The 24,780-nt window shown below is 31.1% G+C and overlaps 1 protein-coding gene across 3 annotated transcripts in view; it reads right to left on the bottom strand.

Annotated features, from left to right (window-relative positions):
• Positions 1–24,780, bottom strand: part of ab (BTB/POZ-zinc finger protein abrupt) — a 108,760-nt gene that overhangs the window by 50,392 nt on the left and 33,588 nt on the right. For all 3 annotated transcript variants that reach the window (XM_076414779.1, XM_076414781.1, XM_076414780.1), the window contains exons 2-3: positions 22,326–22,588; positions 8,386–8,558 (exon numbers count right to left, since the gene is read on the bottom strand). In XM_076414779.1, coding sequence (XP_076270894.1) covers positions 8,386–8,558; positions 22,326–22,421 — 269 coding nt within the window. In that variant the 5' untranslated portion in view covers positions 22,422–22,588. The remainder of the gene's footprint in view (positions 1–8,385; positions 8,559–22,325; positions 22,589–24,780) is intronic.

Raw genomic sequence — 24,780 nt, 5'->3', positions numbered from 1 at the left:
TGAACGTTGTATATAAAAACATAGCGGCCCGCTCCGACTTTGCACGGGCATAAAATATATATGCCTATGTCACTCAATGAAAACATGATTAAAATCGATCCAGTATTTTTGGTTCATTCATTACTGCCCTTGGCCTGCACGCATTAAATTTGGAGTAAAACAATTCCTCTTCCCCTATACTTACTATGAAGATTTCCTGCTATCTTTGGAATATCTAAATTCATACAATTTTTATTACATTACACATTTTTAAACGCAAATTTTAAATTTGTAATATCTCCGAAAATATTTGTTTAATTTACATGCTGTAAGGAACCATATTGATCTATATTAATTGCACACTGTATTTAAGGTACTTAATTCGATAAGGATTAATGCCGTATTGCTTAAAATAGCTTCGTAAATAAGCCATTTTCTCACGTAAAAAGTAAACAATAAAAATGGTTAATGTGGGTTATCCCTAAAAGATAAACATATACCATCGCGGACTTTTTTGTAGACCTTTTTATGGTGTACAATACTGTAGTACATTAATTTGATCTAACTCGTAGGGTTAGGCAGCGTTTTTGCTAATTGCAAAATAAGCCAAAAAAATAGGTTAATTTACGACATCACGTTAGAAACCTCTAAAATTAGCAATGTTGCCTTAGTATATTATGCATGTATTATACATATAAACCTTCCTCTTGAATCACTCTATCTATTGAAAAAAACCGCATCAAAATCCGTTGCGTAGTTTTAAAGATTTAAGGGCACATAGGGATATAGGGACAGAAAAGGCGACTTTGTTTTATACTATGTAGTGATTATTTCAGTAATATTTGCGTTGGATTGATTGTGTTGTGCTATAGTTTTGTTGCTGATTTTATACGGAAATTATAAGCTATATTTTAGTAATATTGATATGAATACCACGAGTAACCATGAGTCTTTAATAGTTTAATCTAAAAGCTAAACATTTATATTTACTAAGAGTTGTGGTGGTCGTATTTTATTCGAAATAAATACAAAAGAACAAACATGGTTCGTGATAGAAACGTTTCGCACCGAGCCAGATGATTCGTATTTTGCTATTGTCCCTTTAACGTCAAAAATATACAATACGACTCATGAAAACTAAAAGGTAAATATTCGTTACCCTTAAAAACTGTGTTGAGCTTACGAAACGCTTGCCAGTCACATATCATGCTCTGTTCAGCTTCCCCGAAGGCTTTTATTGTAATGTGTGGGCTGGTGGGTATTATACCGATCTATTTTATTTGCTTTTCCTATAATGTTTTTTGGTAGGATTTTTTTTCTGGTATAAATGAATTTTTATTTTTATTTTTGGTTTGTGTGTATGAACATTTAATATAATAATATAATATAAATACAAAAGTACAAGAGTAATTATGATTTTACTTATAATTGCTCAATAAATTTTGTTGGGTGTATACTAATATGTTTTCGATCGATGAAAATTCTTTTTCATGCATATTTAACAAAAATATATATTTGAGGATATGTTGTAAAAGTGTTAAATTATCTTTCGAAAAGATATAATTCCAGCAGTCGACAGTAATTGCGCGGTAGTAATACGTTAATTTTGTAGTTTGTAATTAATCCCAAATGTCGTGCCCGGTCAAAAGCTTGTGGGACGTTCAAGAATATTGGAAGTATTTCTGTTGCTCTGAGCACTTGGTCGATTGTCGAGTGATGATTTCGAAATCCAAACTGGAAATATGGTATTTCTATAAATGGTTTAATACGTTTTAACAGCAGTTTCACAAATAAGTTTAGAATCGCATGTAGCAAAGAAATAAACTTGTTCTTGTCAGTCTCAAACAGGCATTGAATATATATGTGAACATGACTATTGCTTTTCATGGCAGCTCTTGCAATAACCCTGGTGAAATAGGACCAATTGCAGGAGCCTTTTTAGGATTGAGGTTGTTGTCAATTTCTGTGGCAACTCCCATTGGAAAAATGGATTTACAGCTACATCGGGCTGATAAACAGGATTTATATCCATTGTAGATTCTATACCATTCGGTTGGAATAATTAAGCTTTTTATAGTTGCTTCGAACTCAATAATTTCGATTATTTTTAATAGGCGGTACTCTTATAACTGCTGTTTTAAATCTCTTACACATTTACATATTTCTCAAATCACTTATATTTTTTGAAGCACTCGATATTCTTCAATCTTTTGAATGGTCTGATTACTAATGCTATTAAATATTGTTTTGTATACAGTTTATCTAGTTCTGTGCCATACTCTTCTAGCTGTACGTCTTTCATTTGTTCAGTTCCCTAATTTCAAGAAGGTAATCTACCTCATGTTCTGATTTCTGTCTTGATGTCGGGGTAGCAGACTGAAATCGTTCAATTATCTATTCAATACTTTTGAGTCCTATGTTTAAACTAAGAATAAGTGAATATACAGAATTGAATATATCGATGCTGTTACTTCGATAATGAAATATACCATATTTGACGTAAACTTTGTTTTGTCTCTTTCGTTTTCTAAACTAATTCTGATATTGGCGATCAGTTATCATCATAAACACCACGTAATTTGATTCCTTGAAAAATTAAAACCAGATATCCATTTGAATCTCCATTTTAGAAACACAATACTTTTGATTCAGTTAACGCAATTGAAAAGTCCCCGGCCTGACACATAGATGGCGCTCTAGAATTAAATCCATATGTTCTCTACAAAAGATGCGTGTATCAATTTGACAGCTGTCGGATCATTAGTTTGTGAATTATAACATTTTTAGTCAAGTAACTTTTGTTATTGTGAAAAAATGGATGAAGAGGAATTTCGCGTGTTGATAAAATATTGCTTTTTGAAGGGAGAAAATACAATTGAAACAAAAACTTGGCTTGATATCGAGTTTCCGGACACTGCCCCAGGAAAATCAACCATCAAGGATTGGTATGCTAAGTTTAGACCTGGTGAAATGAGCACCGAAGACGGTGAACGCAGTGGACGCCCAAAAGAGGTTGTTACCAACGAAAACGAAAAATCCACAAAATTATTTTGAATGACTGTAAATTGAAACTGAATGAAATAACAGACACTCTAAAGATATCAACTCAAGGTGTACATCATATCATTCACGAATATTTGGGTATAAGAAAGCTCTGTGCAAAGTGGGTGCCGCGAGAGCTCACTTTTGACCAAAAACAACGACGAGTTGATGATTGGGAGCAGTGTTTGAAGATGATCAAGCGTAATAAACCCGAGTTTTTGTGCCGATATGTGACAATGGATGGAACAGGGCTCCATCATTTCACTCCGAAGTCCAATCGACAGTCATCCGAGTGGACTGCATATGAACTGCGATGAACCCGCTCCAAAACGTGGGAAAACGCAACGGTCAGCTTGCAAGGTTATGGTGTCTGTATTTTGGCATGCGCATGAAATAATTTTCATTGACAACCTTGAAAAAGGAAGGACCATCAACAGCGACTATTACATAGCATTATTGGACCGTTTGAAGGACGAAATCGCCGAAAAACGGCCATATTTGAAGAAAAAGGAAGTCCTGCTTCACCAAGACAACGCACCGTGTTAAAAATACATGAATTGGATTTCGAATTGCTTCCTCATCCAACGTATTCTCCAGATCTGGCCCCCAGCGACTTTTTCCTGTTCTCAGATCTCAAAAGAATGCTCGCTGGGAACAAATTTTCGTCGAATGAAGAGCTGATCGACCAAATTGAGGCCTATTTTGAAGCAAAGGACAAGTCGTACTACAAAAATGGTATCGAAAAGTTGGACTGTCGCTGTAATCAGTGTATCACCCTTGAAGGGAATTATGTTGAATAAAAAAAAAACTAATTTTGCCAAAAAAAATTGTTTTACTATGGCAGGCCGGGGACTTTTCAATTGACTTGTTACTTCTATCTGGAATGCACTAGTTAATAGGAAAAAAATAAATCACATTTCCCCAACCTATTATTTGAGAAATTCCAGCTTCTCATACGCATTGAATATTTACCAAGGCCGCAACCTTTACCGACCAGTAACAACGAGCACGACCAATAACGACAACACACCCTGTATATGCAATACACTTGTCGCCCGGCCGATCTAATATCATGAATTCATTAACATTTAGACCACGAATAATGTGAATGCGCGCGCTCTTGTGTGTGTGTGTGTGCGTGTTGCTGTTTTCACAGCCATTCCACTTACCGTGGCAATTAAATACCCGAAAGGATGCTGAGCCATTAACGAAACCGAAAAGAAAAAAACTAGCTCCGATAATTATTTATAGCGGCAATTATTTATTATTATGCGATTTTGGCGAAATCGAGACGAATCGGCCGCATCGACAGCCTTGATGCCCCTCCCTGTTCTCTCTTGTTTTATTACCGAAAGACTTGTATGGGCGGATCCAAACACGTAACTGTTCACGATCGTGAAACGACCGTTTTGATGTTAAAATCGAACGGAGCGCTAATTATTCGGTGCGCGACGTCGTTCTCTCGCTCTCCTCGCGGTCTCCTCACGATCGGGGGGTCACTGTCAACGCGGATCGGTCCACAGGTCGGGTTCTTGTCGCTCGTCATCGGAGGTGGCCAGTTTCATCTGGGATTTTTCCTTTTTATTAGGAATTAAGCAGATTATTTACCATATGGTCGATTTTAATGTACCAATAAATGATTATCGAAGAGAAAGCTTATGTTACTGAGAAGCTTTATCACTGTATGTGTGTATAGTTACACGACGATTCAGAAATATTGATCTTGAAATATTGAGAAAACAAAATATTTTTTCAAGACCTCTATTTTTTTTCAGTAATTATTGATTTACTTGCTTTATTTTTCAATTAATTACTTGTCGAAATATATATTCTAGTATTTACTATATAATATATCTAATATATACATTTCATTTGTACTTGGATTAATTCACAAGCAAGACGAGTGCGAGAAACTACATCAATATGCATTCTTCAATTATAAAATTATAATAACTTAAGCTATATTGTACACTAAAGATATATACTTTATATAAGTTCGTATGGTTTGGTTCGCTTTAATCTTCTGACACCCTGCGCGCTGTCCAGCAGTTGTATTGCTTCCATGTTAATATGATTTCGTAATCTTCTTTCGTCTTTCAAGACGAAATCTTGGATAACTTCGCAAATGCATTTGATTTTCAGGTCACCGTGCAGTTCTTCTTTGGTTACGTAGCGATAAGTATTGATAATCAATCGGAGAATCTTGTTTTAACAGCGTTGGATGACTAGTTGAATTGAATTTGTAGTGACAAATGGCTTTCTATACATTGAAAACTATTTCAGCTGGAGTTCCACAAGGTAGCATCTTAGGACCTCTCCTGTATCTGCTCTACAATGCTGACATCCCAACAAGAAAAAGAAAAACTACTTGGAACCTTTGTTGACGACACAATTATTATGGCAAACGACATATCTCTGTCTAGAGCAGTAGAAAAAGTACAAGCGGCAGTTAACAAAATCTACAAATGGACTAAATGTTGGAAAATTCAACTTAATAGCTCCAAATATGGTCATGTTAATTATGCATTTCGGCGAAATAATAAAAACTGAATTAATCACTAAATGGATGCCCGATTCCTCAATCAGAATCAGCTAAATACTTCGGCATCCACCTTAACGATAGATCAAATTGGAAATATCATGTTAGACAAAAACTAAAACACATTAGAACCAAAATAAAACAATTATACAGCTTAGTCGGAAGATACTCTCAACTTGATCTAAAATCAAAGAGATTGATTTATCAGACAATCATAAAGCCAATTTGGACCTACGGGGTGCAAATATGGGGTTGCACTAAAAATTTAAATCAACTAGTCATCCAACGCTGCCAAAACAAAATTCTTCGATTAATTACCAATGCCTATCGCTACGTAACCAACGAAGAACTGCAAGATGACCTGGAAATCAAATGGATATGCAAAGTTATCCAAGATTTCGCCTTAAAACACGAGAGAAGGTTACTAAACTACTGGACAACGCGCAGGATATCAGAAGATTGAAGCGAACCAAACCATACGAACTTATATCAAATTTAAGTTACTATAATTTTACAAGTACAAATGTAATGTAGTAATAAATTAATTTATAATTAAGATTATACTAAGCATATATAACAAAGATGTAATCAAAAAAAAATTATCATCATCACCACAAAAACTACTGCTTGAAATTATTAAAAGAAGTAGTACTAAGACCATGATAGTTCAATGTTTTATTAAAACTTTTAACAGAGAGTTTGCCACCTACAGGAAACTCGGTTTAGTTTCCAGTAGTGGTTTTGGCCACCGAGAAAATTAAGTACCAAATTTGCTACATAGCGATATTTTTCTGCATCCCTACTTACCAGCAATAATATTATATATACATATATTATATATTGTAGGTTGTCAGAACTCACAATGTATTAATTAATTGGTATAATATCTTGTGGTTACGCCGTTTCGTAATTGCCCGTAAATGTATCAAAATCAGTGCTGATTATACGCGATAACTCTGCGTATGTGTATAAATAATTTATTTAAATAGCATAAGCCGGGCTAATTTGTCTTAAATCGATTGCTACAAACAATCTGATGGCCATAACCTCGATTCCATTTGTTGTGTTTGGCCAGTTTAATTTGAATCGCATGAAATTTCATCTATCATCGGCAATATCATATCGATAAATAACGAGAAAGTTGAATTTATTCATGAATGATTAGATTAACGTTTTAACATACATACAGGGACCTATATTTTAATAAATTCGTTATAATATCACCGTTACTTTACACATACATGTTTTATATTTTAAGTGTTTTGAATAATTAAGCGATATATCAAAAACAAAATTTACAATGTTACTTAATTAAAGACGTTAAATCGTGGTAATAATGTAATAAATGAGAAAAGAGTGTGATGGTGGGGATGTGACAATGGTGATTGACAAAAATCACAGAGAAATAGAGATTTAACTTTATAGGAAATGTTTCGCGACGTCCTATATTTAGATGTTACTACATTCAACTTATTATATCACCGTTACTTTACATATACATGTTTTATATTTTAGGTGTTTTGAACAATTAAGCGATATATCAAAAACAAAATTTACAATGTTACTTAATTAAACTCTAAATCGTGGTAATAATGTAATAACTGAGAAAAGAGTGAGATTGTGGGGATGTGACAATAGTGATTGACAAAAATCACAGAGAAATAGAGAAATAGAGAACTTTATAGGAAATGTTTCGCGACGTCCAATATCTAGATGTTGCTACTTTCAACTTATCACTTGCTTTAATCTCTATACTAAGAGCCGCGACGGGATCTAATTGGCTCACTTCATCGGCAATTTTATGGTATTTTCAATATGCCTGACGTTTGGATTAGAGATAGATAGATCTAGAGATTAAGTTATTAGTTCATTAGTATATATAAGTCGGTAGTACAATAAGTAAAGTGAATTCTCGATTGTTGTGTACCCGGATACACAGATAGTAATGAAATGCAGATTGATTTTACTTCGTAGAAGTATTTGGCTGCCTTTAAAAAGATGTTTGATAGTGTCAAAAATCCTAAACTGACTGAATTATTTATCAAAGACATTTATGATCGTTACAGCATGTTTTATGATAAGTTGAGGTAAGTTCATTCATATTAATAATCATATAAAATATCAAATATTTATTTTTTAATTTTAGAAATTAATCTCATTACGAAAGAAGCTATGCAAACGGCTATATATACTTTTATTCTTGAATCAATTATTTGATAGTTCAATACACTAGGAATTTTATTGACCCAATAAGAAAACATTTGTTAAAGTTCCATCAATTAAAAATTTAATAACTACCTTGCAACCCCTCATTACATTAAAGAAAAAAGTTTGTGTAATTATCCGAATAAATATATGGGCTTAGGACTACTTAACCAAGATAGTTCGAATTTTCTTTTTGATCTATTAGAGCTCCTGGATTCAGGAATATATATCCCTCAGCTAGTATGTTTGAGAAGTAATTTAAAGTGCTCATCATCAGTATATTCAATACCAACGTGAGATGTATTGCCAGGAGTTGAGAAATTGTAATTCCAAATGTTCCTATACGAACAAACGAGGCAAGGCAATATCCCATCATCTCATGCCCCAGAAAATTGTTTTATTATACTTTCAGTAGGTCTTTGAGCTACCTGTTTTATTTTATCCCGCAATATTGCCACGTTGATAATGTATATAACATATTTTTTGTCACACGCTAAAAAATAGCAATTACTATTTTCGGTCGCTGGTTTTTGACTATCGACTGTTTCGATTGTTTTCAGTCGATAGTTCCCAACGCTACTTATTAGTATTAATTATTAAATAACAAAAAGCGATCTTACCTTAATAAACTTTCCATGTCTTTTTGTTGTACGTCTCTGAGTATCACGATAGGATGTTGACAAGGGTTGGCTTTGAGCAACCGCCGAAAATAGGGGCTGCATGCTGATAACACCACCTTGTGTGCCGTGAACGAACAACCGTCGCAAGCCAAGGTCACATCCACAAAATCCTCCTGAAAAAACAATAAGACCTTTTAATTCCATCTATTGCTGGTACAAGAATATCATTTAGATCTCTTCTAGTCCGCGTACTCATTACACGAGATTACATGTCCTCAAATATTAATGATACACCAGTATATGGCTGACAATGAAAAAAAAACACCTAACATATTATGGATTGATCGTTGTTTTTGATCTGTTTACCACGATAAATAAATCACTTCTATCCATTTTATCACAACACCCATCAGAAATCATTAATCATTTTGAGCAAGTACATAATAATGTCTGTCTCTCTTTTAGCGTAGAGATATTGTTGCAAAACTGAATCATCTTCAAAAATAATTCATAAAACATAAATTACCATTAACGATTTGTTCATAAATAAAATTGTTTTAATATTTGCTGAATACTAATATTTAATAAAATGTTATATTTTTATACAAATTTGTGGTATATTGTATATATACATAAGAAAAAGGAAATATTTTAGAACAAAAAGAAAAGACAATAATTTTAATAATACTGAAATATATATATATATATATATATATATATATATATATATATATATATAATAATCGTATAATAACATTGTTAACTAATTGTTACTTTATTTGTAATATTGTTATAAACTCAACCATTATTATAATATGGTTCAAATTCCTGTCTCAAACCTTATAGGTTAAAATAATAGGTTTGTTAAACAAGTCGAAATTTTGGTTTGAAATATAACCATCATTGTTTAAAAAATTTGGTATCAAGGGCATTTTATAGGCTTTGGAAAGACAAAGGAGATAATTGTAATGAAATATCGCTGTCATTGAGATGAGTATTTAAAAAATAGCTATATTCTATGACTAACATATGAAAACTTTTTGAAAAGTCTTACCTTATCTATCCTAATTGTACAACATAGCCAACGGATCAACAGTACTTTCAAGTTAATTAAAACATCCTAAATATTCATATATACACGTTCAAATCAAATAAATATTTAATTTATTTTCAATATTTAGTTGAAGAACGATTTAGTTACAGAACCTATTAACATTTGTTTATGATGATGTTCTACACGTATGATGTGAACTAATATTGAAAAATATTGCGTATTGAAACTAGTGGACTTTTATTGTTACCAAATAATATATATCCAATAAAATAAGCCTACATAAAATATAATTTATTTATTGCCAATATCACCTACATTATTGATATGTTAATGTCATAATCGTAAACTTTTCATTCGTTTTTTTTGTGTTATACTTCGTATATACATATTTTTATTTAACAGCCATCACAAAATATAGACATATAGAGTTGGGACTTAGATGGGCACAACCGTAATATTGTTCTGCTCCTTTGAATCTCTAAAAGAACGGATTTCGTTGCTTTTTTTTCGATTTTAAATTTTGTAAGATATCCTAGGTCTGTTATTTTTGATAATAATTTTAAGGAAATTTGTTTTTATGACAATGTTTTTGTAGCATTTAAGGTAAACATTATTTGTTTAAATGCAAAACCATAACAAGAGCGTTGTTTTTCAGTATGTAAAGGTTCAAATAAAATTAATTATTTTCCAAAGGATTCTGCTCTAGCGCAGAAAAGGGTTTTAAAGAAAATAATAATACATTTTAGGAAACCTCTTCCGATTTCTTACATCAAGCTTCCGAACAGCAAGGTTTATTCTTTACATTTCAGGTTGACCAGATGATTATGGATCCAAATGTGGAAGATCATTGCTTAACCAAGATGTTATTCCTAATTCTAATTTTAATATTAAATCTTTTATTAAAATATGCATCGATGACTCAATTGAAATACATAATAATTGTACATTTACAGATCATTTCCCTCAACCTATCGAAAAGTAAAACGTGACTGTGAATTAAATATTGGAAACAGCTGCTGTTCAGGCCACATTAAAGTCTTCAAAAATTTAGAAATGACAAGCCTTCAACTCCATGCTGACAAGAACCAGACAGTTTAACACGAAATATACCAAGAAGTGTATGTGTGGTAATATTGCAAGCAATAATTTATATATATATATATATATATATATATATATATATATTCACTTATTATATTATATTAACAAAATATTATTTAACTGTATTAGCAACCCATTTTAATTCACACAAACCAATTCACAAAAGGGTGATATTTTTTATAATAAATAATTTTTTATAATTATAATGTAAATTTTGCATATATTTAAATAAAATGTATTTTTAAGATTAAATTGCATTTAAATTAATAAAATATTTTAAACTTCCCGCTATTCAAATTGTCAGTCACGCCGTCTGGTGGCAAATTAAAGCTAAACTTGTACACAGATTATATATAGGAGATACACTTCTAATACCTCTGTGTTTTGTGGATGACGACTATGTTTCATTTTCTCGCGCTGGTTAGTTAATACGCTCGCGGTGTAGTGACAAGTGTCGACGTTGCCCAATCAACAAAATGTCAAATGTATGATTCATGGAGTGTATTATTTAAAGAAAAAATCATTGGTCGAGCTTTTAACTTCATTCGTTTATTTAACATTTTCATCGATCACAAGTCAAACCATTGAGTTTTATATTGATATCGAGTTCCGAACAATACCGGCCCAAGAAAGCTGCATAAATTTACATAGAGTAGCAACAATTAAGTCTCTATGAACTAAATAAAGATTAATTTCGATAAATCAACCAAACGAATCGTGTGTCGTGATAAAAAATGGCAAAATAAATTAATTTATATATTTCGAATCATGTTCTATTCAATTTGGTTTCGTGCTTATTAATAATAATAATAATATATAGGGTTACATAAAAATTGTTTGAAAAAATAATCGATAATTACGGTATTTTTTATTAATAAATCGATTCGATGCAGTGACGTTTTTTTACCATACTTTTTATTATTTGGTCAATTAGTTTCAATAACACAGCAAGCTGCTGATGTATTAAACTGAAATTGGATTAAAATGGCGCAATATTGCCGAATTATTTTCTTTGTAGTAAGTAATAATTTCATTTTCTGGTGTCTATAATAAGTGAATAAAAAAATTATGAAATATTCAAAAAATGGTCCATATTAATAGTAAGTAAATATGGCGATATCATCAGTACTTCGTCGTAGTGTTATCACAAAAATTATTACGTTTTCTATAAGGATGATGACTAATTTTGAAAAACTATTCTTCATAACACTCTAGTTTTATAGAATATAGAATCTTAGTTTTGGTTTGTGAGGGTAGTAAAATACATGTAATTTTGCCAAAAATAACGATACATAGTTTTATCACTTCGGTCACTGATGGGTTACTTTGTCTCCGTCTTTGTGAACTTATTATGGCAGATTACTGTATTTTCTAATTATATTTTACGAGACAAAATATCGATCACTAATCACTAGATAAACACAATATTCTGAGAACGTACAGGCTTCAGATCCACAAATTACTTGCTGCATCAAGCAGCTGCACTAGCCATAGATATTTATCATGCCTTCGATAAAATCTGACATGAAGCACAGTTTCCTAAAGCAATGAAACAATGAGCAGGCATAGAAACTGAGAATAGCATTTGATCTAGTCGTAGTAATCAAGTTCTACTTCGTTCCCCTTTAGCTCTGGCTCTATTCATCTCTATATGGCTGACCTTCTAATGAGGAGTAACCGAGGACATCAATCTATCGCTCACTAGTTTCAAGGTTTGTCAGGTATATAAAACTCAAACTCAAAGTAACAGTAGATCAAAACAAAAATCTTCAATGGCAAGATGGACATTCAAACGACGATTCCGATGGTCCATACAAATTCTTTACAAATTATAATTTTGTTACTCATCATATCTATCATAACAAGTAGAAAAAGTAGTCTTTGTACGTTAGGCAATATATTATATTGCAGATGATCCTAAAGTTGCAGTGCAGTGATAGATAAATATTAAATTACGTACTCCGGTGTCCACGGAAACAAAAAGCTATAATGTTGGGAGCTGTATGACATTATATTTACATGAAATTATAATATACACCTGTAAACAAAACTCGTTATTGAAAACGAAAGAATATATCTTGAGGATTCTTCTTCAAAGGTTTAGTCGTGTTAGAAATATTTCAGGTATCGCATGTTTTTCTAAAGGAGTTATAAATTAAAAGATATGAGCTCACGGGATATGTTTTATTATATAGATCGGATACTGATTAACATATTCGTTTCCCATCTTTATATAATTATAAATACATAATTATAATAAATTGAGGTTATACAAACAAGTATTTAAACCTATATAGAAATTCGAAAATCAATTATGGGGATCTTCCGAGATAAATATAAATATAAGTTCCTAGAACAAAGTCCTTAGAAGAATTGTAGGTGCACCGAGATACTACAGGATTGATTACTTACACCAAGACTTTCAAGTACTGTCTGTCACTCAGGAAAACAAGATAATTGAAAGGAGACTCCAATCTGATGCTGATATTGAATTATTACAACTCTTGGATAACACCAGAAGCGGACAAGAATCAAACCATTTGAGCTTGGGTAAACTAGTGAGGTGCATTTAATAGAAAAACAGCAGTCGACAACGACTAGAAATAATGTAATAGATAAATAAAATTTATCCTTATTTAATTAAATTAAAATAGTCTTTATAACCGTGAGTTTGTAATTAATTATCATATTGTTGTTAATGTAGTTTCCGTTAATAATATAGACGTAAGAAAATTTCAAAAAAATATTAATATAAACAAAACTGATCTGTTGTTGTTTTTTCTTTCACATACCGGCATGTTTATCCTGAACGAACCGTGATGGATATATAAACGAGAGCTAAAATCGATTTGTTTCAAGTCCGAGATGCAGAACTAATTTAAAATCTTTGCCGGTCAAACGGTCCTCTTAAGCACCATTAAACCGTAAAGTATTTAGTGAGGATGTCGCAGCCTTAAAAGTCGTAAAGGGATTTTTTGTCTGTCATTGTTTATCCGTGAACGGACAGTTGACGTGGGTCACTTTTGGCGATGGTCAAAACTTTATCTTCAGGGAAGCTGCCGGTAACAATGGTCGAAGTAATGTTTTTCATTTCGTTAATTATACTTTGACAGGCTACCATTTTCGACTATTTTATTGGGTCCGACGGGACGAGGAAAAAGTCACCTCTTTAAATGGTTAAGCCGAGTTTAACATATTTTTAAATCCACCAAGTTAATTCTGTTGAAGCGTCCTCTGAAGCGTCCTCTGTTATATGTTTTCGATTTTAATGCTTTAATTCTCTATCCATGTTAAATTCTTTGAATAGGGCTCGGTTTTGATCTGTATCGTGGCAGTTTTATTATATACACGATCTTAAAGAACAAATGCATTTCCTTACATGAGCAAATATAGTTGTTTCTACTGTAACATTTATTATGATCTTCAAAACAAGAGAGTTATATAGAGGGAAGTATGTTGTTAAAGACAATGTTATTCCTTGATCATTTTATTTGTTTGACGATCTACAAATTGATGTAATTCTGTGAATTATCTAATAATGATATTAGCATATATTGAATGTTTGAATCAATTCTGTTCAACGACATTTGCTGGTGAAAACACGAATTCTCAGTGTAAACTACTGTTAAACAATTCAACTTTGTTACATTCCTTGGCATTGACATTTATCTATAGTTTTCTATGTAGTATTATTGTCAAAACAAGGTTCTTCGATTGATTACCAATGCTTATCGCTATGTAACCAACGAAGAACTGCACGATGACCTGGAAAGCAAATGGATTTGCGAAGTTATCCAAGATTTCGCTTTGAAACACAAAAGAAGAAGTACAAATGAAATGTAGTAATAAATTAATTTATAATTAAGATTGTACTAAGCGTATCTAATAAAGATGATACCAAAAAATTAGTATTATTGAGTTATTCAGTGTATACAGATGATGGACAGCTCGAAGGTGTTAATTTTGATGTTAATATTTTAATCTTCACAATATCGATACACATTTATATATTCTTAAGCTATATAAAACTATTTTCGACATTCAGCTTATACTGCATTTCATTTCATCTTAAGGTATAGTTGGATTTACCACTGTTTCTGCCTTCTCTTTCTTCTTGCTATAAAATATATGATTGGTGCTTCTTAAGATAACACTGCCATCAGTTTATGACGTTCCGAGGTTCTACCGTCATGCCATATAGTCCATGACCTTGATGAAGCATAGGGATATCCAAACAACAAGAATGGTCCCCATTATTTCGACTTTAAACTACCGAATAATGTATAAATATAGTTTATGATGATTAAAAATTTTATTACGCATTCGTTTACCTTGATTTTTCGAAATTAATTTTCACATTTACCCGATTTTTTTAATACCGAAATAATAGCTCGCCATTAATTATTCATTGTTAAATATTTCTGAATATTTTGGCAAATAAATGTTAGATCTTAATAATAAATTTTATTACTTAATCTTACGAAATTGTCTTACGTTTTTAGTTGTTTCTATTAATAAAGGTTAACTTCAACTACGTAAACACATAATTATTTAATATTTTTGTTTCAGAAGGAGCAGGAGGGGGACACGTTACTTATAGTCTGAATTATCGTTCATAGTTAGGTAGTTAAAAAAGCATTGACCTCTAATAACGTATACATTTTAATTGCCAGTTAATTAGATCAAGGTATCTTATCTTTTCTAATGAAGCAGAATAACATTATTATAATAATATCTTTCACATGACATTATAATGAATACATTTTAATATCGGTAATGATGACTTTCAAATGAATGGTTACTGTTTGAAGTCATTTGTATCAAATGAACCGGGTAATTTATGATAATTAAATGGGAAATACCTTCTAGATAATTTTGAAAATAATTTACAAAACAAATTTCTAAATATCAAGTACATATCGTTTATATGGTCCACTTAGTATTGTATTCGGTATAGATTCAATTCAATAAATCATTTACTTAATTTGATTTCTGGAAATGAGGAACCAAAGAAGGATCTCAAATATTTCTTTTAAAGTTTTTAATTACGACTATGGTTTTTTTAAATGTAAATCTTGTAATGATTAACGAAAACCCAATATATTTCAATAAACATTGATACCTCAACATTAAATTAGTTAAAATAACATCTATTCATAGTATGAGGACGACGTTATTAGATACATGAGACTAACTGAAAACTGAAGTGTTGTTGAACATTCATATTTTACTGATGCTGGAATTGGATCTTACTGGAAATCCTTGTAAATTCTCAAATCCTGAAATATAAAACTCGTCCATCTTTGTGAAGACAAACTAATATATGTGTGTTTTTATAGTATTCAACTTAAGATACTAAATAAGCTTTTCAAATATCCCAAAGAATGCTGTTAGTGCTACTTGAAAATGGAACAATGAGAAGATTGGATATAGTTACCATACATTGATAATTTTGGTGAAATATGTGGTTTGTTTTTACACTGTACATTTTATTAAAAAAGTGATAAGAAATTCAAAGGAAGGGAAAAAACAAAGGCTTTTTTAAATTTGTTACAGTAATAGCAAATTAGCAATTGGTTTAATTAAAGAAATATTAACACTAATATATTTTAAAGAACTTCTTGATAATTGGGTTGGACTCATATACACCCTGCTTTCTCTATTTATTTGATTCTAATATATATTTTATATAACTTGGTTTATATTGTTATCCCTAATGACTTGAGTCCAAGTTTGCCACTGATTTTGAACAGTTGATGTGGGAAAGTGTGCCTTGGTTTTTTTATAGATTAATTGAATATTTCATAATTCTTCCTGATGGTCCCAGATAATATGATTCTTCAATATTACATGAACTCAAGATGAATTAATTAATCCATTTTTTTCTTCATTCAGAACAAATTATCGGCAAACTATTATGAATATTACATGCTTTTTTGTAAACACCATTCCAAATATTTCAATTCCAAGGAATGCTGTTAATGGCACTTGAAAATTCTAAAAAAAATATTGGGATAAGGTGCACATATAAATTGTTAAACATTGTTGCTTCTTTTTGTACTGTACAATTTATTGAAGACTTTTATAAGGAATTCGAAGGAAGTAAAGAAACAAGAGTTTTTTAAACTCTAGATACGATAAAATTACGATAGCAAAGTAGCAATTGATTGATATAATGGGCTATTAAAATTGTAAGCTTTATATGAACTTCTTGATAATTGTATTGAACTTAAAAATTGACGGTAATCTGATTTCTCGATATACTTTATTGTAGCTGATATAACATATATCACCTTGAAAACATCGAAATTGCAAGTGATTTTGAAAAACTGCTGTAAGAAATGATATATTGGAGTTTCTCTGGCTTCATTTCTCTTCGCCAAAGGCCTAGTCCCAGATATTATGATTATTCTAATTTCTCAATAGGAAATTGAAATTTACAGATTATAATAATTATTTAAATAAAAACAACGATAACGTTTAACGAATGGATTATTTCAATATTCTATTTTAATATTAATATTCATATACCATATATAAATATCAAGACAAAGTGATACATAACGAGAGATTTTTTCAAGTTTATCATATAAAAAATTGAACTTTATGTGAAATAAAAGTATGCGAAAGTATCTGTAATGTATATTATGTTAATTGCTGTTCGAAAAAAATATAGCACCAAGGATAAACCGATCGACTATTATTAATAACCACGAAAATACTTTAAATAGATTGGTTCCCAGTTCCTGAATGAACGGGTTTCGGTATAATGTTCTGATTGTAAGGCCGGATTATTTGGTCGCGTATTATTTGCAATTTATGCAAATCGGTGCACCGCCACAGCCATTTCGGACTAATTAGATTGTCCGATTTTGGCACGCCGTACGATAGATACTATTCCGTATTGTCTCATTAACGTTAATTGGATATGATGCTGAATATTAATTGCGGAGTTGCGTAACATTTTTTGGGACTGGTCTTGCTTTAAACTATTTCGTGAAAACATGTATGGACACTCTCTGGTATGTATCAACCGTTAAAAGTATAACAATTACATATGTCTACAACAAAAACTCTCTGATATCTATGTATTTTGGTATGTTGAAAACGAAAATAATGACAAAATTCTTATTTTTGACGTCAATGGTATGACAGAAACCAAACAAATCACTGAATAAAAAAAGTTCGCGGCCAACGGAGAAACATTGGTACCTCCAGATGAAGTTCTTTTACAACCACTGCACATAAAGTTGTAATTGATGAAGCAATTTGTAAAATTACTTCCCAAAGATAGAGATTATTTCAAATACATAGTTTCAGGGTCTCCAGGCTTCCAAAAAGCAAAGCTGAAGGAAGGTGTTTTCGTCGAACTAGACATTAGACGGTTTATAACTGACTCACAATTCATCACGACCATGGATAATCCACGAAGACGCTTCCTTAGCTCTTAGAGAAATGTTTCAGTATAAAGAATGAAGAAAAAGAACTTACTTCAATCCCATCTCGGAGATGTAAGTGAAGAGCGATGTCAATGATTTCACCAGGGCATTAAATGGACCATCTAAAGGGACCAAACGCCTTTGGACGCTTCAGAAAGACCTTCCTGGTTCTTTCAGTCATATTCGGGTTCAGTACACCCAAAAATATAAAAAATACACCAAGACAAATGGCAAGAAAATGTGAAAATGTTTTTCTTATACCATGGAGCATTCAGAATCATCTTCAACATTTTATTTTGAACCACTAGCGACTTTTATAGTGTTCCAAGTATGAATGTATAATGATTATAAGATCACAACGACTTTAAAGCCTTGAAAATTATGTTGTGGTGCCAGACTTTGTCAGAAGGCCTGGTAAGATCAAAAAAACTGGCCCATATCACGGAAAGTTTGGTTTACTTCAAACATCTATCAGCGTATAACATTACTAAAAATTGAGGTTCTAAAAAGTATTATGATTTATCTTAATTTAAAGAAGTACTTCATAAATGAAACTACATATTTGTACTTGCCTATCAGGTGATTCATATGATCAGAAACTACGTAACCCTAAAGCCATCTGTATCTTCTCGTCTTCTTGTTGAAACCATATTGAAATACTGACTGATTATTATTAAATGTCTTTAATTGTATATTTGAATTAAATAAGACTTGTAGGATTTAGGATTAGTTACACCAGGGCTTCTTTCATTCCCAAAGACACTTCTGGAACCTATTTTCTTTAATAAATTTGAAGAAGTGTAGTACCGGCAGGCACATTAAGTCAAATATTGTTCTATAGATCAGATATTTAATCTAGGGTGAACTATTCTATTAAAACGAAAAAACATAGTGGCACATAAAAGTGAACCCTCATATTTCACATCATATCTAATTCACTGAACTTGTAGATTTTTTATTGGTTTTGGTCTTTAGAATAAAGCAACATTTAATATTTTAACCATTTAACAGACTTTATACTGTTATTACAACAAACAATAAGCTCAACATTATCAAAACACACGTTAGTCTTTCAATTGCTCCTAAAAAAAGTAAATCACCAATATAGCTGAATATTTCTAGACATTCCTTTCAGAAAAACAACAAAATATGGCAAAATAGCAAAACAACACAAACGGAAGAAAATTCTCGTTACTATCTGAATATATCTCGTATATACTCTACTAGAATTTTGAGACTGTCTTCAGTACTAGCTATAATAGATACAAAGAATCAGATAGGTTAATATTTTAATAGTCTGGATAAGGATGGTAGAAGACATAGACAAATGGCAAGGAAATATAACGATGGAAAATTGTTTTCCTATATACCCATGAGCCTAATAGGATTATACACTTAAAGAAATATATATTTAGAAAATGTAGAACAGAAAACGTGAATATAGTCAATATCGAATTTGGAACCCAACGTAAAAAATATCGGACAGACACACACTATACATACATATATATGCATATATATATATATATATGCATATATATATATATATATATGCATATATATATATATATGCATATATATATATATATGCATATATATATATATATATATATATATATATATATATATATATATATATATATATATATATATGTGCACCTAATCCCAATATTTTTTTTAGAATTTTCAACTGCCATTAACAGCATTCCTTGGAATTGAAATATTTGGAATGGTGTTTACAAAAAAGCATGTAATATTCATAATAGTTTGCCGATAATTTGTTCTGAATGAAGAAAAAAATGGATTAATTAATTCATCTTGAGTTCATGTAATATTGAAGAATCATATTATCTGGGACCATCAGGAAGAATTACGAAATATTCAATTAATCCATAAAAAAACCAAGGCACACTTTCCAACATCAACTGTTCAAAATCAGTGGCAAACTTGGACGCAAGTCATTAGGGATAACGATATAAACCAAGTTATTCCAAATATATATTAGAATCAAATAAATAGAGAAAGCAGAGTGTATATGAGTTCAACCCAATTATCAAGAAGTTATTTAAAATATATTAGTGTTAATATCTCTTTAATTAAACCAATTGCTAATTTGCTATTACTGTAACAAATTTAAAAAAGCCTTTGTTTTTTTCCCTTCCTTTGAATTTCTTATCACTTTTTTAATATAATGTACAGTGTAAAAACAAACCACATATTTCACCAAAATTATCAATGTATGGTAACTATACCCAATCTTCTCATTGTTCCATTTTCAAGTAGCACTAACAGCATTCTTTGGGATATTTGAAAAGCTTATTTAGTATCTTAAGTTGAATACTATAAACGCACACATATATTAGTTCGTATTCACAAAGAGGCTCGAGTTTTATATTTCAGGATTTGAGAATTTACAAGGTTTTCCAGTAAGATCCAATTTAAAAAAATTTACTTTTAAAAAAACCATAGTCGTAATTAAAAACTTATATATAATATATAAGTATATATATATATGCATATATATATATGCATATATATATATATATATATATATATATATATATATATATATATATATATATATATATATGAGTTGTTTAATGGACAAAGAAAACAAACATTCTTGAAATTTCATGAAGCACGTAACTGATATCACGTGATCCAAGTGATCATAATTTAGAGTCACAAAACGCTCATTTAGAATATTAAATTCAGATTACAACAAAATAAATTACACAGAAATTAAAACTAATAATTTAAATTTAATTTGTTTAATTATCTATGACGACAATATTGTATTTATTTAATGAATCTAACACAAACAACTTGTTCGTAGAAACGAAATATTCCGATTTGTAGTAGCAATAAAATTAGTAGCGAACTTCAAAGCTTCTAAAAAGTATAGAAGAAACAAAAAAATAACTTGTTAGATGGTTTTAGGCAGATGTTGCTATCCATATGCATTTATTTTTGCAAGCAGGTGCTATTTTTAATTCTAGATATTAGACACACTGTTTTGAGGCAGATGTTCAGGTTGTTGTTTTGTTTCTCCCTCTCTTATAGCACTAAATTACTACAATAAAAACCTGGCTTTTTATATCCTGTATTATTTCGGAGATGATCTTAAAACAACAGTTGTTTTTGACACCTAATTGATAAGTTCACGGTTCGCTTTACGTGCCGGTTCATTGTCCATTGGCATTCTCTTTATGTCATGACTTGCATAAAGCGTATGAGTACCACCCAATTATGTGGGTTCCTTTCGAACTCTCAAAAATAAATAAATAATCGACCGGTAATCAGTACAGTTTTACAACGAACGCGAGATGGAAGACTTAGATCATCTTTAATAACAATCAGGTGTACGAAATGGAACAATCATTGTATTGTATGTTGTCCAGCGACGTAGAAGTGTTTATTTTTTAGTTTTATATATAACACGTGGTCCGAAAAGTCCCGGCCCTAACACATAGATGGCGCTAGTTTTATTGCATTGACCGCTTTTTCAGTTAGTACTAACCGTCAAAAGAAATCTGTTAAAATTTCATGACATTCTACTCATAATTTTGTGAGTTATTCTGCTAAGAGTAATACTACTTTTGTTATTTTCAAAACAATGGACCAAAACAATTTCGTGTTTTAATTTTACACTGCTTCTTGATGGGCAAAATATTATTTAAACGAAGCAATGACTTGAAAAGTGTTATAAGGACTCTGCCCCATCATAAACAACAATAAAACATTGATTTGCTGACTTGAAACATGGTCGTAGAGACAGCAATGATGCAGAACGCAGTGGACGTCCAAATGAAGCGGTAACATCAGAAAACATCAAAAAAATCCACAAAATCGTTTTAAATGATTGAAAAATGAAGTTGCGTGAGTGAGCTGACATCGTAGAGATATCAAAAGGACGTGTGGGTTTTATATTGCATGAGCGCTTTTGACTATGATAAAGGTCTGTTCAAAGTGGGTGTTGCATTTGCTCACTGTTGACCAAAAACGACAACATGTTAATGATTCTGAGCAATGTTTGGCCATGTTTAGATGTAACAAACTGGAATTATTGCGACAACACGTGACAATGAACGAAACATGGATCTATCATTCCGGAATCAAAACGATCATCTGAGTAGACAGCAACAGGTGGCAGTCCAATTTTGAAGCAAAGGATAAATCGTTCTGCAAAAGTGGCATTGAAATGTTAGAGTGGGGCTGGAAAGAATGGAGATTACGTTGATGAATAAAGCCAATTTTGAAAAAAAAGCACGCGTTTTCTTTGTTACTCCCGGGACGTTTCAGCTCATGTGTTATTTAGTAATGATTGGTTTAAAATTATCACTTACCTCGTCCCGTAAATGTCGAAAGGACGACAGGATGGACGAATGGAAATCGTTCCATCGGAGGGAATATTGCTGCTCGGGGGAGGTTTCGGCCCCCATTGGGCAAAGGGAAGGGGCAATCTCTACGCCAATGATTGTGCCGGTTTTCACACAACCTACACTGGGGGGCACAGTGCTGTTCCTTGCGCCTCGGTACCTGCTAGCGCTAGATAATCATCTAGATGCCTAGCTGGATGATTTCTATTATAGGTATTTTGCGGTCATTTCTGAAAAAGATTAAGAAATCATTAATAATTAATTATAATTGTAATGTATTCGTGGGAAAAAGGTTGATTAATTGTTTTATATATACGATTGTGTTGTATTCATATATTCTGATAAACATTATTTTCAATGTGAATACAATTATAGAGAAAATTAGGCATAATAAAAATAGGCGAGAAAAATATATTTATTTATTGTTAAATATACCGATATTTTTTTGCAGCAACTAGAAATACACCGTTATTCAAAAAACACATCTAGGAAAACAAAAAATTGATATATCGGTCGATATCGAATATTTCAAATATGAAAAAAGCGATATTTCTTAACAAACCCTTAAAATTAAGGTCTTCTTTATGTTATATTAAGTTCTGACACTTCGTTTTAAAGGTGCAGGTTTATTATGCATTATATTTTTTTCTATTTATTATTTGCAGTATATCTCTGGAAAAATATCGATACTTTTAGCCGAAATAAAAACATCGATACATCGATATTTTCTCGGCATCCCCGATACGAAACTCAATTTTTCCCGGTAATTTTTATACATTTACTATAATTATCTTACGAAATCCTGTTTTCGGAAATATCTTACAAATCTAGTATTTAATATAGTTTAGTTAAGCTATACATTTATTCTATATTTGATATTGTATATTTTATTAGGAATGCCGGAAAATATCGATATCGTTTTTAGTCGATAGTTAAAAAAGTGTTAAAGAGCTTTATTAATTATTACTAATAAATGTTTAAAATTAAGTGTCATCAAGTATTCAAAAGTTATGTAAAATATATGAAATATTTAATTGTAAACAGTTTTAAAATAAAAAAAATTTGGAAATATTTGTAAAATATACACATTATATTTCGAAATATAGGAGAAATATAAATTAAAATACAAAATTAAACCGACTTGGTGGCGGAGTAGTAAGTAAGTAAAGACGATAGGACGGTCCTCCTACTGTTGCGATAGCCGCGGGTTTGAATCCTGCTGAGGCATGGTCGTAACTTTATGTTTGTGATTATTTAACATTTGTGATTGTCCTTGTTCATAATTATTTATGTATAAATATTTTGTAGTTAGATTTATTACCAATTTCTACATTCTACATTCTATGTTATTCTATTATTACTATTAGGAAAATCTCATGAGTCAGCCCACCAATTTTGCTATTAATTTTCTCCAATTATATTTCCATATAAATGATGTTTTCCTAACCAATTTCCTATGATACTAAACATTACTAGTAGCTACCATATCTCGATCATTTTGGTGTCACACAAGACTAGATATATCATCTACTTCCTGTTACAACACCGTTTACAGTTAAACCATCTCCTTTGCTTATTTTAAAACGTAGTAACCAAAATTGCCTTTTGATTTGTTTGAATAGATATAATTTTCGAGATATAATTAACACGTTTTTATTACTTATGTACATTCGTGTTGTTACTACGGTGGTTAAAATAACTATTCGGTCAATATAACATAAACTAAACGCTTAAAACAACATTATTTTGAGATTATCTCAACGTGGAGATTGTACAGAAAATATAGAACTAAATAAACTATTAACGATGTGTTATTTTGTTTATTAGTTAAGTATATGTTGTTATACGTACACGTTAAAAATAAAATTGAATTAATACCTTCGAAAATTTAGGTTACTGAATTTTTATTTATAAATTACTCGCTTTTGTCTCGCCAATTGAGCCTGAAATTTAAATTTGAATTTTATGATAGCCAAATAATCTAAATCCAAGGCAATTTCATCATTGTAATCCCTAGGATATTAAGATACTTCAAATTAGACTAAAAACAGAAGAGATCACATTCAAAATTAAGAAATTGTACTGGTTAGTTGAAAGTGCCCTCAACTTAGCCAAAAACCTAATGTTTGATATATTTTGACGTAAAGTTCTTTGATTAATTGCCAATGCTTATCGTTACGTAACTGACGAAGAACTGCACGATAACCTCAAAATCAATTGTATTTACGAAGTTATCAAAGATCTCGCTTTAAAACCTTAAACAAGGTTACTTGATCACAGTAACGTGGAAACAATACAGCTATATAACTTGCAGGAAATCGGACTATTGAAGCGAGACATACCACAAGAACTTTTTATACACACTTTTTTTTTGTATGTGTCTTCATTTTAGTTTAAAGTAGCTTAAATAGGTAATTATTTA

This window comes from Rhynchophorus ferrugineus, unplaced genomic scaffold, assembly GCF_030347505.1.
Source record: "Rhynchophorus ferrugineus isolate W39M unplaced genomic scaffold, kcgeb_rfMv2 rfM9, whole genome shotgun sequence".
Classification (NCBI taxonomy): Eukaryota; Metazoa; Arthropoda; class Insecta; order Coleoptera; family Curculionidae; genus Rhynchophorus; species Rhynchophorus ferrugineus.
The sequence above is the reverse complement of the archived record's forward strand: the minus strand, read 5'-3'. Positions and strand labels throughout refer to the sequence as shown.